Source organism: Bufo gargarizans, chromosome 8 (assembly GCF_014858855.1).
Source record: "Bufo gargarizans isolate SCDJY-AF-19 chromosome 8, ASM1485885v1, whole genome shotgun sequence".
Lineage (NCBI taxonomy): Eukaryota > Metazoa > Chordata > Amphibia > Anura > Bufonidae > Bufo > Bufo gargarizans.
Window position 1 is genome coordinate 120357771 of NC_058087.1, and position 15838 is coordinate 120373608.

At 43.0% G+C, this 15838-nt stretch overlaps 1 protein-coding gene and 1 long non-coding RNA gene across 3 annotated transcripts in view; one reads left to right on the forward strand and one right to left on the reverse strand.

Moving 5' to 3' along the window:
* Positions 1-15838, forward strand: part of DNAH7 (dynein axonemal heavy chain 7) — a 518555-nt gene that overhangs the window by 29964 nt on the left and 472753 nt on the right. The window contains exons 2-3 of the mRNA XM_044302717.1: positions 7910-7975; positions 11185-11296. Of these exons, the coding sequence (XP_044158652.1) occupies positions 7910-7975; positions 11185-11296 (178 nt within the window). The remainder of the gene's footprint in view (positions 1-7909; positions 7976-11184; positions 11297-15838) is intronic.
* LOC122944444 overlaps positions 1-15838 on the reverse strand; it is a 67413-nt gene that overhangs the window by 13866 nt on the left and 37709 nt on the right. The gene's annotated exons all lie outside the window — the stretch shown is intronic.

Genomic DNA, 15838 nt, shown 5'->3' on the forward strand with positions numbered 1-15838 from the left:
ACGTGACACGATGGATTTCCTTCGAAAAATCGAAACCATCTCCGTCGACTCCCATTGCCACCTTGCGAGTATCGACGTGGAATCCCTATATACATCCATACCACACGATAAAGGTCTAGCAGCTGCGGCCCATTTCCTGAGATCAAGGGGCACTCAGTTTCAAAATCATAACAACTTTATCATGTGCCTCTTGGAGTACACTCTCACACACAACTTCTTCACATATAGCGGGTCCATTTACCACCAGCTCAGGGGGACTGCTATGGGCAGCCCCTGTGCCCCCGCCTATGCAAATCTCTTCCTGGGCTGGTGGGAAGACAAATTTGTGTTCCCCGATCACCAGATGTGGTGGAATAGTGGGATCGTCTTTTGGACCCGCTATATTGATGACATTTTTGTTGTGTGGGGTGACAGCAAAGAGAAATTCTGTGACTTTGTTTCCGCTCTTAATGATAACAATGTGGGGTTAAGATTCACCAGCGAAATTAAATCCAAGAGTATCACCTTCTTGGATGTGGAAGTAACATCGGTAGCAGGAAGTCTGACTACAAATATATATCGAAAACCGACCGCCACAAATAACATTCTGCACTGGAAAAGTCACCACCCACATACAGTCAAAAGAGGTATTCCAAAAGGCCAATATTTACGTATGCGCCGTAACTGCTCTGACAAAGAAAACTTTTACCAGGAGTCGAGAAAACTAAGAAACAGATTATTACAGAGAGGGTATCCTAGGTCCACTCTAAGGGAAGCCTTTCAGTTAGCTGAGAACAGGGATAGGAGCGATTTACTAATACCAAAAACAAAGGACAATAAGGACAGCTCAACTATTCGTTTAATTTCTACGTATGATACAGCTAACAGCGAAGTCACCGCCATTCTAAAAACTCACTGGCCAATCCTAATGATGGACAAAGACCTGTCTAAAGCCATCTCCAACTACCCCCAAATAACATATCGCAAGGGGAGGAGCCTCAGAGATAGGCTCGTGCATAGCCACTACACCGGCATAAAAAAGGAGGGGACATGGCTGGATAGACAACCCAAAGGGACATTTAGATGCGGTAGCTGTAAAGCCTGCAGATATATACGTATTTCGAAAACAGTGACCTGCTCCACAACTAATATCGTCCAAACGTTAGACTCCTTCGCTAACTGCAAAACACAGGGAGTTGTCTATATATGTCAGTGTACCTGTCCGAAAGATTACATCGGCAAGACTTTCAGGGAACTTAGACGCAGAGTCTGCGAACACATCAATGACATAGTAAAGAAAAAAGACACCCCCGTTGCCAACCATATTAATGATCAACATGAGGGAGACCCAGATACCCTTAAGTTTCTAGTACTGGAGGTAATTCCTAGACCTCTAAGAGGGGGTGACTGGGACCGGAAGATACTCCAAAAAGAATCCGAATGGATTTATCGATTCCGGTCACAGTCACCAAGCGGTCTCAATGAGCGACTCACATATACATGTTTTATTTGATTGAAAACATGCCGTCATAAACCCCTTAACTCCTCTATCAGAGATTTTTCCTCTGCTCTATCCCATTTAAATATCCCTAATTGTTCGTCCCCTTTTTTGCCAATGCCGGTGCGTGAAGCACCATTTTCTAGGACAAGTGACATACATCATTGTCACTTTAATCATCCCTTCTCACGTCTATGTGGCTCCCATAATATTCCCATATACACGTGAGAATGTTCATATTATGTTATCACTAGAATCCTCCAACTAAATAGCTGGTACCAAAAGGGGCTCAATATTTATGTCATAGTCCTCCCATCACCAAGTTTATCACAAATAGAGGACCATTGAACCATTTTAATCCAATTATTATGGTCAAATCAACAGCTAGTGTGAAGCACACATAGATCAGGAACTTCCAGCATTATTGGCCGCTTATGCGTTCCAATATGCGTTCCATAGACCGGAAGTGACGCATCGCGTCACTACGATGCGGTCCACCGACCGGAAGTGCTCTACTCTCGGCGTCCGGAAACACATGCCGGCACCAGCGCTTAAATAGCAAGCGCAGAGACACTGCTTTGAGCCCTCCAGCCTCCCAGCATACCAGCTGTGCCTGTTACAGGGTCTCCCTCTGTCTGGTGAGTACATTACATCATTTACACCACTGACTTGTCCCCTGATGTTAATGTCTGAGCGGTATATAATATACCTTGTTACATTGATCAGTACACTATGGCTATATGAACACTTGTGACTAAGTACTTACTTGATCAGAATCATGTATGAATGTCAGACACAGAGTACTTTGTTTTTGCAGACCTATATATATGTCTGACATATAGCACGTTCTTTACCCTCAGAATCCATCATATATACGGACAAGAGATATATATCCGTATACACAGCACCATCAAGTATGCCAAGGAGCTAAGTACCATCTTACTTATTTTTCTAAGCACCACAGTTTCTTATAATAGAAATTCTTTTGCTTACTTCATTCCCTACGTTTACTACACTGCCATCACCTCCTGATGAGCTGCCGTATGCAGCTGAAACGCGTTGGGGTTTTCTTTTTATCATTTATATTTGACTTATTATTTTTTCGTTTTGCTTCTCTGGATTAATATTTCCCGATCCAGCTTTGCTAAGTAGGGCATCACTAGGGCCATATCTAGGCTTAGGTACGGGGGCAGGGTGTCTCCACCATTAGGGGACATCCCTGTGCTTCAGGATATAGTTCCGCAGGGTTGTCTAGGGAGAGAAACTTTCCCACAGACCTACCCATCATCATCCCCGTCACTATAGTGATTCACTTGTACCACCTATCTCTAATAGGAGGTTCGCTGTTTGCAATTTTTATATCAAGAGCATCCGAGTATATTGATCACTCTTGCTCATACCCATTCATCAATAAAGGTATCAAGTTTCGTTAATTAAGCACGTTAACTCTTTACTTTCTTTTGACCTATTTCTTACGTGTAATCTATCAATAGATATCTTGTTAAGTGTCTTTAAATAACAATCTATATAGAGCATGGCAAACTTTCTGTCTGGGACCTTCTTTACAGAGGAATTAATAAGAGAAGCTAAAGACATCTTCTCTGATAAGGAAATTCCGGGTTTAGCCTCATCCACATCTTGTAAAATAGCCTTCAGGGACCTGTATTCCGGCTACAAAGACAATATCAAGTCGTGGTGGGAAGTCAGGTCCCTGGAGAGCTATATAGAACATAAAATTGTCCCTAGGGGATTACGCATCCCGATTAAACCAGCCGATCGTATCCTTTCAGCTCAACTGATTACCAAGTGGGAGCAGGAATTAACCCTTAGTTCCCTTAGGTTGATGACCCTTTTGCTGGAGGAAGAGAAAAAAGTCTTTGAGAAAACGTCAACTAATCTCAAAGACCTCACTGAAGGGGTCCTAAAATTCAAGACTGATCCCGAATTCAACAAGAGGGAGTCCTCATTGCAGACGTCGGTAGAACGTTTCCAAAACCTCCTAAAGGAAAGAAAACATCGCCAATTCACTAAAGATTTAGCTGAATTCCGAGAAAATCGGGCCTACAAGCTTGAGACGAAAGTACCAACTCTCTCAGAATCTGAAGTATCCTCTTCAGAGGCCGATCTCTCCGATTCTGAACCAACCAAAATAGACCAAAGTGTAAACTATAATAGAGGTGGTCAGGGTCGGAGACCGGGACGAAGGTGGCAGAGATGGGGGAGACAAAGGGGATACTCGGGTCAAACACGTGGAGGACCATCTCAGTCCTCCCCTCCCTCCTCTTCCTCCACCTCCTCTTCTACTCAACAACAATCCCTGGTTCCTTTTTTAACCAACAGCCAGGGCCCCTATCATCTAAGGAAGGGGGTAAGGGCAGGCGAGAGTCGCCCTTAACCGACAACCTGCAAATAATCAATCTGTCTTCTAGACCCCTGACAGATGTCGAAATCACCATCCTCCAAAAGGGTCTTTCATTTGTACCAACTACCAGGTTTAACATCTTTACATGGATTAAGGATCTTAATCTGTTTGGCAGAAGGCTCAAATGGCATAAATTCTATCAAAATAGTAATAGGCAAACATGCCATGACTTGGGGATCGACCTAGAGGACTTTCCCGACCTCCAAAACCTCATGGATATGTATGAGGAGGGGAACAAAAACCCCGGAGATGGTCCCTTTACCAACCTCCGCCCCACTAGCACTAGACTCCCACCCCCTATGAGCTCCGAACATATCGACATTTTTGTTAAAATGGTCAGCAATGACCTGGAACAGCTAAATGTTAAGTACCCGAGAGAATATAATCTGTCGCGATACGAGGCGATGGCTCTTAGAAACCTGGAGACAGATAACACCATCATTATAAAACCATCGGATAAAGGTGGGAATCTAGTAATTCTAGACCATCCTAGTTACAAAAAAATGTGTCTTGACCTTCTTAGGGATCCCACCAGCTATAGAGTTCTACCGAGTGACCCTAGTCTAGTCTTCCAGCAACAATTAAAAGAGATCCTTCAACATGGTCTAGAACAGGGGGTAATTACAAAATCAGAATATGCATATCTTCTCCCTAAGAACCCACAGCTGGCCACCTTTTACTGTCTCCCGAAAATCCATAAGGGAGTAACTCCCCTGAAGGGACGCCCAATCGTATCAGGTATGGACTCTCTGACTCATCATTGTGGGACATACCTTGATCAAACACTAAAAGAATTTGTGTCCTGTTTACCATCCTTTACACGTGACACGATGGATTTCCTTCGAAAAATCGAAACCATCTCCGTCGACTCCCATTGCCACCTTGCGAGTATCGACGTGGAATCCCTATACATCCATACCACACGATAAAGGTCTAGCAGCTGCGGCCCATTTCCTGAGATCAAGGGGCACTCAGTTTCAAAATCATAACAACTTTATCATGTGCCTCTTGGAGTACACTCTCACACACAACTTCTTCACATATAGCGGGTCCATTTACCACCAGCTCAGGGGGACTGCTATGGGCAGCCCCTGTGCCCCCGCCTATGCAAATCTCTTCCTGGGCTGGTGGGAAGACAAATTTGTGTTCCCCGATCACCAGATGTGGTGGAATAGTGGGATCGTCTTTTGGACCCGCTATATTGATGACATTTTTGTTGTGTGGGGTGACAGCAAAGAGAAATTCTGTGACTTTGTTTCCGCTCTTAATGATAACAATGTGGGGTTAAGATTCACCAGCGAAATTAAATCCAAGAGTATCACCTTCTTGGATGTGGAAGTAACATCGGTAGCAGGAAGTCTGACTACAAATATATATCGAAAACCGACCGCCACAAATAACATTCTGCACTGGAAAAGTCACCACCCACATACAGTCAAAAGAGGTATTCCAAAAGGCCAATATTTACGTATGCGCCGTAACTGCTCTGACAAAGAAAACTTTTACCAGGAGTCGAGAAAACTAAGAAACAGATTATTACAGAGAGGGTATCCTAGGTCCACTCTAAGGGAAGCCTTTCAGTTAGCTGAGAACAGGGATAGGAGCGATTTACTAATACCAAAAACAAAGGACAATAAGGACAGCTCAACTATTCGTTTAATTTCTACGTATGATACAGCTAACAGCGAAGTCACCGCCATTCTAAAAACTCACTGGCCAATCCTAATGATGGACAAAGACCTGTCTAAAGCCATCTCCAACTACCCCCAAATAACATATCGCAAGGGGAGGAGCCTCAGAGATAGGCTCGTGCATAGCCACTACACCGGCATAAAAAAGGAGGGGACATGGCTGGATAGACAACCCAAAGGGACATTTAGATGCGGTAGCTGTAAAGCCTGCAGATATATACGTATTTCGAAAACAGTGACCTGCTCCACAACTAATATCGTCCAAACGTTAGACTCCTTCGCTAACTGCAAAACACAGGGAGTTGTCTATATATGTCAGTGTACCTGTCCGAAAGATTACATCGGCAAGACTTTCAGGGAACTTAGACGCAGAGTCTGCGAACACATCAATGACATAGTAAAGAAAAAAGACACCCCCGTTGCCAACCATATTAATGATCAACATGAGGGAGACCCAGATACCCTTAAGTTTCTAGTACTGGAGGTAATTCCTAGACCTCTAAGAGGGGGTGACTGGGACCGGAAGATACTCCAAAAAGAATCCGAATGGATTTATCGATTCCGGTCACAGTCACCAAGCGGTCTCAATGAGCGACTCACATATACATGTTTTATTTGATTGAAAACATGCCGTCATAAACCCCTTAACTCCTCTATCAGAGATTTTTCCTCTGCTCTATCCCATTTAAATATCCCTAATTGTTCGTCCCCTTTTTTGCCAATGCCGGTGCGTGAAGCACCATTTTCTAGGACAAGTGACATACATCATTGTCACTTTAATCATCCCTTCTCACGTCTATGTGGCTCCCATAATATTCCCATATACACGTGAGAATGTTCATATTATGTTATCACTAGAATCCTCCAACTAAATAGCTGGTACCAAAAGGGGCTCAATATTTATGTCATAGTCCTCCCATCACCAAGTTTATCACAAATAGAGGACCATTGAACCATTTTAATCCAATTATTATGGTCAAATCAACAGCTAGTGTGAAGCACACATAGATCAGGAACTTCCAGCATTATTGGCCGCTTATGCGTTCCAATATGCGTTCCATAGACCGGAAGTGACGCATCGCGTCACTACGATGCGGTCCACCGACCGGAAGTGCTCTACTCTCGGCGTCCGGAAACACATGCCGGCACCAGCGCTTAAATAGCAAGCGCAGAGACACTGCTTTGAGCCCTCCAGCCTCCCAGCATACCAGCTGTGCCTGTTACAGGGTCTCCCTCTGTCTGGTGAGTACATTACATCATTTACACCACTGACTTGTCCCCTGATGTTAATGTCTGAGCGGTATATAATATACCTTGTTACATTGATCAGTACACTATGGCTATATGAACACTTGTGACTAAGTACTTACTTGATCAGAATCATGTATGAATGTCAGACACAGAGTACTTTGTTTTTGCAGACCTATATATATGTCTGACATATAGCACGTTCTTTACCCTCAGAATCCATCATATATACGGACAAGAGATATATATCCGTATACACAGCACCATCAAGTATGCCAAGGAGCTAAGTACCATCTTACTTATTTTTCTAAGCACCACAGTTTCTTATAATAGAAATTCTTTTGCTTACTTCATTCCCTACGTTTACTACACTGCCATCACCTCCTGATGAGCTGCCGTATGCAGCTGAAACGCGTTGGAGTTTTCTTTTTATCATTTATATTTGACTTATTATTTTTTCGTTTTGCTTCTCTGGATTAATATTTCCCGATCCAGCTTTGCTAAGTAGGGCATCACTAGGGCCATATCTAGGCTTAGGTACGGGGGCAGGGTGTCTCCACCATTAGGGGACATCCCTGTGCTTCAGGATATAGTTCCGCAGGGTTGTCTAGGGAGAGAAACTTTCCCACAGACCTACCCATCATCATCCCCGTCACTATAGTGATTCACTTGTACCACCTATCTCTAATAGGAGGTTCGCTGTTTGCAATTTTTATATCAAGAGCATCCGAGTATATTGATCACTCTTGCTCATACCCATTCATCAATAAAGGTATCAAGTTTCGTTAATTAAGCACGTTAACTCTTTACTTTCTTTCGACTAAGGACAACAACTGCATGGAGTCTGTATGTTCTCCCCGTGTTTGCGTGGATTTCCTCCGGGTACTCCAGTTTCCTTCCACACTCCAAAGACATACTGATAGGGACCTTAGATTGTGAGCCCCAATGGGGACAGTTGGATGATAATGTGAGCAAAAAAAAAAAAAGTGTTTTGTCTATCTACATTAATTGTGTCTCTGCAAAACATATTTGTGCAAAAACAGAATGGTAACAATGCTATTATTTCAACAGTCTGCAAACTACAGCAAAGGAAGGCCTCCAAAGAGCTCTTTGAGATTTTTACCACAGCTACCAGAGGTAATTTTTGCCATTTTTATGTAGTCTGTTTTTGCACTATAATGTTAGGATCACCATGTTTTGGCTTTCAAAAAGAGGACACCGATCCTTAAATCAGACCTCAGATCAGAACCCGAAATCATAGTCCCAATAATTCACAACCCCTTCATCCCTTAAATCCAACCCTAAAGTCATGGCCCCTATAACCCCCTCCCTCATTCTTTAAATCAGACCTCGGATCAGACCATAAAATAATGGCCCCTATAAAACTCCTCCCCCGTCAATCAGACCTCAGAGCAGACTCCAAACTCATGACCCCTGTAACATTCCCACTCCCTCCATGCCATAAATCAGACCTTAGTTCAGACAAAAATAAATAAATACAATTTTCCTCTCCTGCCCTGGAAGGTAGCGGCACTCTGGAGATCCAGAGCGCTCTTCTCTCAGCTCAGCGTGAGGACACAGTGTGCTCCTGTGCGCACTACATCCTCATCCTGGACAGCACAGCACCTGGAGCAGAAAACCAGGGAACGGTGAGTAAGAACAGCCCTAGCAGCGCTACACTTACCGCTTGTATTTGGGATTGTTTGTGTGAAATTGCATATAGGCAACTTGCTAATATATCCTTATTAGAAGTTCTGTGCTGTTTACTACTGTAAAAGCCACACCACCTTGTAAATTCAAGACTTCTGCCCTGACAACACGCCTGAAAACACACTGTGCATGTGTTAGGTTGCTGAACTTCCAGGACCTTCAAGATGAAAGCTTGCTTGCACAAGACCTCTACATACCAGAAACTAGCACATGCATGCTACATTTGTATAGAGATATTGCAAGATTATGCTTGACCCTTCATTAGTGGCCATTTTCAGGGAAAAAGCAGAGTGTTGTCAGGTTGGACGGTTTGACTTGGGCTACTTTCACATTGGCGTTTTGGCTTTCTGTTTGTGAGATCCGTTCAGGGCTCTCACAAGCGGTCCAAAACGGATCAGTTTTGCCCTAATGCATTCAGAATGGAAAATGATCCACTCAGAATGCATCAGCTCCATTCCGCTCTGGAGGCGGACACCAAAACGCTGCTTGGTGTCCGTCTGACGAAACTGAGCCAAACGGATCCCTCCCGGCACACAATGTAAATCCATGGGGACGGATCCGTTTTCTATGACACAATAGAAAACCGATCCGCCCTCCATTGGCTTTAAATGTTGTTCAAGATGGATCCATCTTGGCTAAAGATAATATAAACGGATGCGTTCTGAACGGATGCAGACGTTTGTATTATCTGAACGGATCCGTCTGTGCAGATCCATGACGGATCCGCACCAAACGCGAGTGTGAAAGTAGCCTTAGCAGAGACGCATGACTTTTCAGTGTAAGAAAACTGCTCAGAACCTTTAATAACTATTGTAGTTTGCCTATATGTCTATATCACACACATTTAAAACACCTATCCATTATGCGAGCAACCCCCTTTAAAGGGGCTGTCTCATTACAACAACTTATCCCTTACCTACAGGATCACTGGATTGGGGTCTGTGTTCCCCTTTTTGAATGTAGCAATGCACTGTGCTGTTTTATTCAACTGTATGCGGCTGCCATATGCTAAGGGCCCCGACATCTGCTATCCTCTGGATAGTAGATAAGTTAAAACATAAAGGGGGTGTCTAGTGCCTTTCTTTTTTGTCCAACCTGGCATTGGGTGAGGAGAGACTCTGCTGCATGCCAGGTGGGACAGTTGCTGAGGGAGTCATCTGCTGTCCAGCAAGTATGTGTCCTATTAATTGGAAAAGGACATGTGCAAGATAGTTGCATTGTATGTCACCACCGCTCAATGATGAATGTGGCTTTCAAGCTGAGAAAAGTTGGGAACCACTGGATTAAGCTTATTTCTAATCTCGGCATTAATTCGCTGAAGTCAGGGATATATACAGATTCATTCTACTAATTAAACCCAATCACCAAAATCTTTAGATCAGTACTGAATCTAACCATTTAAATGTCTAGACCATCGGAGATCTTTACATTAGTCCCTTTACTGCTCTAGACCACTATATGTATTGTCATTAACCCTTTTCCTGCCCAAGACCACCAGGGAAACTGACATTCACCCTTTGCTAGCCTAAAATACCAAGGATTCTTACATTACCCCCTTCACTGCCCTAGAGCACTAGGGATCCTAGGGATCCTTTTTTTGTTCCTTCACTGCCTTAGACCACTAGGTATACTAGAATTAACCCCTCAGCTGCCCTAGACCAATAGGAATACTGACATTAACCCCTTTACTGCCCAAGATCACCAAGGATACTGATACTAAGTAGTATATTCACCAGCTATCTAGCCGAGGGATGTTCCAGTTGCACGGATTTCACTTTAGCAAATGTAGGTAATAGAACCAAAACAGAAAGCAATCCAGCTCCACCAGAATGAGAACAAATTACATGTTATGATTAAGATTGTTTAGTTGATCAAAATGCATAATTTGTTCTCACTAATATTACCTGTGACTTTTTAATGTTCTAAATAAAGAAGGAGATTTTAATTCTCATTCTAGTGCAGCTGAATTGCTTTCTGTTTTGGTTACACTGACACCAACACTATAACTGTCATAAATCACCAGAGATGCTGACATTAACCCTTTCACTTAAGACCACCAGAGATACAGATATTAACTCCTTCACTACTGTAGATTACCAGGGATGCAGACAATAACCTCAGTGCGCAACCTAGATGCTCTTAATACTATTTTCTTTGATGCTGTGTTAATATTTTTTGCCGTTTTTGTTTTGCCCAGCTTAGAGGTAACAGTGCCCGGTTGAACAGTTGCTTCACTCACTAGCTATAAAAGCAGAGAACATCGGTGACAGGCTATCTTTAAACTGGTTTTCCATGTTTTCTTATACATAGATAATTGTAATGTATGTATGCAATTTAATTATTTACAAACATATAGTGGCTCAAAATGTAACTGCTATACAAAGTGAGTACTAAGCAAACAGACATAAATATGCTAATAGAAGTATGCAAACACTGAATCCTGGCTATATTTACTATACTTAAAAGTTGCTTCTGTGATAGACATCTACAACGCCATAGGTACCACAGCCAGTATATTGGAACTGGTATGTCATACTACTTTGCGTTCAAGTTAGTGGAGCTTGGGAATCAAAAGTCGAAAAAATATAAACTAGGAAACATCAGCAGCTGAGATTAATATTAATGTATTTTTTTAGGTTAGTTCCAAGCCCGAGTGGAGAAATGCCCCACCATCTTTTCTTCTGAGAGAATATGAAGAGAAGGATGATGACTCAAAAGATGTCCACGACCATTACAACTTATCACAAAGTAAGTTAAAAAAAAAACAAAAAAAACACCTCCAACCTTTGTGTAAAGAGTATTTCACAGTTTTGCTGCACTTCATGTCACCGAACTCTGATCAGAAAATGATGGTGGGAATCTTTAGGGTGATAGAGGGGAAGTCTTTTGCTAACAACCTTGCTCATCAAAGTGTAAGTTATGTGTATCATTAAAGTGTAGCCTGCTCCTAGATAAAGATAATGCTGAATATTATAAGAAAAAATTCTAATTATTTTACCATTTGCTGGTTAATGGAAAACTAATTACACTAGTTTTCCCCATGCCTCCACAATAGCACTTCCTGGAGGGTACCTGCCTCTTCAGTGACAGGAAAAAAACGAAGATCGACATATAAAGGCCCCCTCCCCTTTACCTTCACCAGTTGTTTTCCTGTCCCTCAAATGGTAGGTTGAGATCGACGGTGCGCAGGGCCTTTGGTAAGTTATCCCGGAGTTTTACGGAGGGCTCCTGCAGGGGAAAGGATCCCGGAGAATGGGTGTACTGCTCCCTCGCCCCTATGGCATTATCCCTGCATGTGCTGGCTGCCCCGGGCTCCCCACTAGAGGAGAAGGCTGTGTGTGGGGCATTCCGTGGCTGGGGGCGTTCCCGGGCCGGGAGCGCTCTGATCCTGCTTCTGATTGCGGCGTGCTGTGTTCCACTGTTGGAACGCAGCGCAAGAAGTGACATCATCGCGCCTACCCGGAAGTCTTCAGACGACAAATTCAAAAGCTGGTTGGTGTCCTACAGGTGAGCAGTGTGCTACAGATAAGGAATAGTGGAGTTTCCATTCGCACCACTATGTCTGCCCCTGGTGAAATTGATTCAGCAAAAAAGACCACTGATATCCCCAGGCCGTCAAGCCTGGTAAGCCTCCTCCCTGAGGACATTCATATTGTCAAATTCACCCTATATGTTCACAGGGTGTTATGTCTTATCTTTTGGGTGACGGCTTTCCTATTTAAAGTTTTTTCATTAATACCTGTAAAGAGGAAATATTAATTACCAATATTTATGCAAATATCAATAATTAATATTCATAAATAGTAAAAGTCGTCTAGTGATGACTCCGCCTATTTATACCTTTATATTAATAACCCGCTACTTTGACCTTGCCTTACGCTAATCACTAAGCTTGCTGCAAGCGCCTAACTGAGCTAGCTACCGGTAATAACAACATGTTACACAGTAGGTACAAATAACACACAGTATTTATTAACCTACAGTACACAGCGTACGCAAAGCACTAACAATACAGCACTAAATATACAGTACTAAACTACAGTACACAATCCCAAGTTCCACGCACAAACTAACTATACAGTACACACACACATACATTAGCAGCCCACCCAACCTGGCTCTAAACTATCCCTATGGGAGAAAAAAAAGGGTTAACACATAGGCAGGGCAGCAGTGAAGGGGTTAAGGATTGCAGGGCAGCTACAGGGGTAACTGGGGCTGCCTCAAGAGTTCTGAGGTTAATCCTGCAGGAGGTCAGCAGGACAGGGCCTGCAGGGATAGGGATTGGTTGGTGGCAGGGAAGGGGTTACTATTGTTGGGGATATAGGGGGTATGTGAGGGGTAGGTAGGGGCTAGACAGGTAGAGGTTAATCAGGGCAGCAGTGAAGGGGCTACTGCTGGGGTATACTTAGCCCTTCAGGAGTTCATGAAGCTGCTCTCTCCCATGTGTCTCTGTCTGTAGTCCAGTTCCAAGGGCCCTTCCCTTTGTCTTGGATTGATTATATAAGTCACTCTCACTCCCCCTCCCACACCCCTCCATCCAAGGAGCAGGGATATGACCTAATCATGTGCGTGTGACGGAATGCATGCACTCAGACTGCAGCAGATAACTGACTGGCCTCCTGAGGCTCAGAATCTGTACCAAGACACCATGGCATTACACACACACCCATGTCATAAACACCTGGTGGGAGAGAGCATAGTAAGCTGGAGAAACTCAACAAAAGGCCTCAGATCTATTGATCCCTTAGCCTTTGTAGTCACCAGCCACCTGGAGGCATAAAATTGGCCGCATTTAAGTATCTATATGTATATAGATACTTGGGGCGCATCTATATACACATATACTCATTATAAACCTGGGGCATACATGGGCAGTTATAGGCCTATATATATATATATATATATATATATACACACACATATACACAGACACACTTATATATACATATGATGTATGCACTGCATACACACATCCTCAATCCTCATATATATATATATATATATATATATATCTATCTACACAAGAGGGAACATATACACGGCCATACAGGGAATATATATCCCTATTGGCCATATAAGGGGGCCCATATACATACATACCTACATATATCAATGAAGGGGCAGATACATACATATATACATATGCCCACCTACCCAAATTTTGACTCTCCATCCCATATTTTTATTTTAGGGGAGTTAGAGTCTAAGATCATCCGGAGAACCGTCACAGAAGAAAAAATGTCAAATATGCAAAAAGACATTATTCTCGACCACTAAAAAATCTCTTTGCTAATCATGTATAAATAGAGTGGTATCCGAAGAATCTCCATCTATTGTAGATAGCCTGAGATCCTTAATTAAGGAAGAGATTGGAGCAGCTATCGACACAAGACTAGCGGTAGTCTCTCCCAAACCATCCACTTCTAGAGCGTTTCCTTCTGTGACTAAGGAACAGATTTCCGAGCTGGATGAACAAGAGACTTCTTCAGATACGGAGTCTAGTGGATGTGAGGACTCCTCAGGTCGCCCCTTATGTTTTATTGAGGAGACTGAAAGCTTATTTAAAAACAACAGGGCAACAATAAATGTGGATGAGTCAAAAGAACCTTTGACCGTCCAAGATCAAATGTTCTTAGGACTAGGGGAGAAAAAGAAGCGAGTCTTCCCGGTTCACTCTAACATTAGAAATTTAATCTTGAACGAATGGAAGGATCCAGAAAAGAGAAAGGCAGCATCTAGAATGTTCAAGAGGAATTATCCCTTTGCTGAAGAAGATTCCAGTGGCTGAAAAGATCTGCATTAAGACTTCAGAGTCCTTAAGGATTCTATGGACAAGAAGTGTGAATCCCTATTCAAGAAGTCCTGGGAATCTTCTATGGCTTGTGGGGATCAGCTCAAACAGTGACTTCAGGTGACTTAAGGTGTCATTTAAACAATAGTCTTTTATTTTGTCCAAACACAGCTTTAACAAATGCTCACTTACTTCAGCGGGTAAACACAAGGAAACACAGTTCATATGAAATGGTCTAACTCACAGTCCTCTGTAGTTTCCAGAGTTCCACCACCTGCTGGAGAGGGGGAGAAAGATTAGACCACGGCAGGCTTATCCACAGCAACACACCACACAGCTTTACTCCCAGTGGGTTACACTTCCAGACTAGGAACCACACCCCCAGCTCTCCTGGGATTCCTGGCTTAAATAGGCCAGCCAACACCTGGCCTGGATACGTGGGAGTAGTCATCCCACCCTGCTCTTTGACTACTCCAATGAAACCCAGCCCGGATCAGCTGTAGCTAGCAGCTAAACTACCTCTAGCAACCTAGGGTTACTGATGAAACATTACCGGTTCATTTCACTGAGGCCAGGCACCTCGGTGACACGTATCTATCATCTATTATAGCACCTTGTGCCCTCACACAGGCTTCATTACATCCAGGAATATCAGCTACTTATACAGCAAGAACTCTGTCATTATGGCTCACTCAATTGGAAGAGTATATTCAGTCGGGCACTCCCAAGAGAGGACATTATAGCCTTCATCCCGATCCTAAAACAAGCTTCCAACTTCCTGACTGACACTTCCACAGATGTTGTGAAATTTTCAGCAAAAACCGCAGCTTTATCAAATGCCTCCCATAGGGCAATTTGGTTAAGATCATGGAATGGAGATGCGGCATCAAAAAATTTGACTTTGTGCTATCCCTTGTGAAGGGGATCGCTTATTTGGGAAGACACTAGACAATATCCTAGAGAAGGCCTCCGATAGGAAGAAGGGTTTCCCTACTAAATCGAGATTCTTCCATCAAAGACGTAATTTTCGTGCCCAAAGACGTCCTGCATATGATCAGAAAAAGAAAAATCAGGGATCCTCATGGCAATCATCGAAAAACAAGAATAGAGGATTCCTCTTCTCGGATAAGTCCTCCCGTCCAAGTACCACACAATGATGCCAGAAGTCTAGACGGGGGAGATTAAAAGAATTCAGACCAGTCATTCAGATTGATAATAAATCTGAAGAATCTGAACAAATTTATAGCATACAAGAAGTTCAAAATGGAAACAGTCATGTTCACAATCAACCTAATATCCAAAGACTGGGTAATGGCAAAAATAGATCTATCTGATGCTTATTACAACGTTCCAATCCATCAACATTACCAGAAATGTTTGAGAATGGTAGTCTGGATTCAGGGGAGAATGAATCATTTCCAATTCCAGGTTCTTCCCTTCGGCCTATTCTCTGCCCCAAGAGTATTTACAAAGATTATTGCAGAAATGTCAAGCTT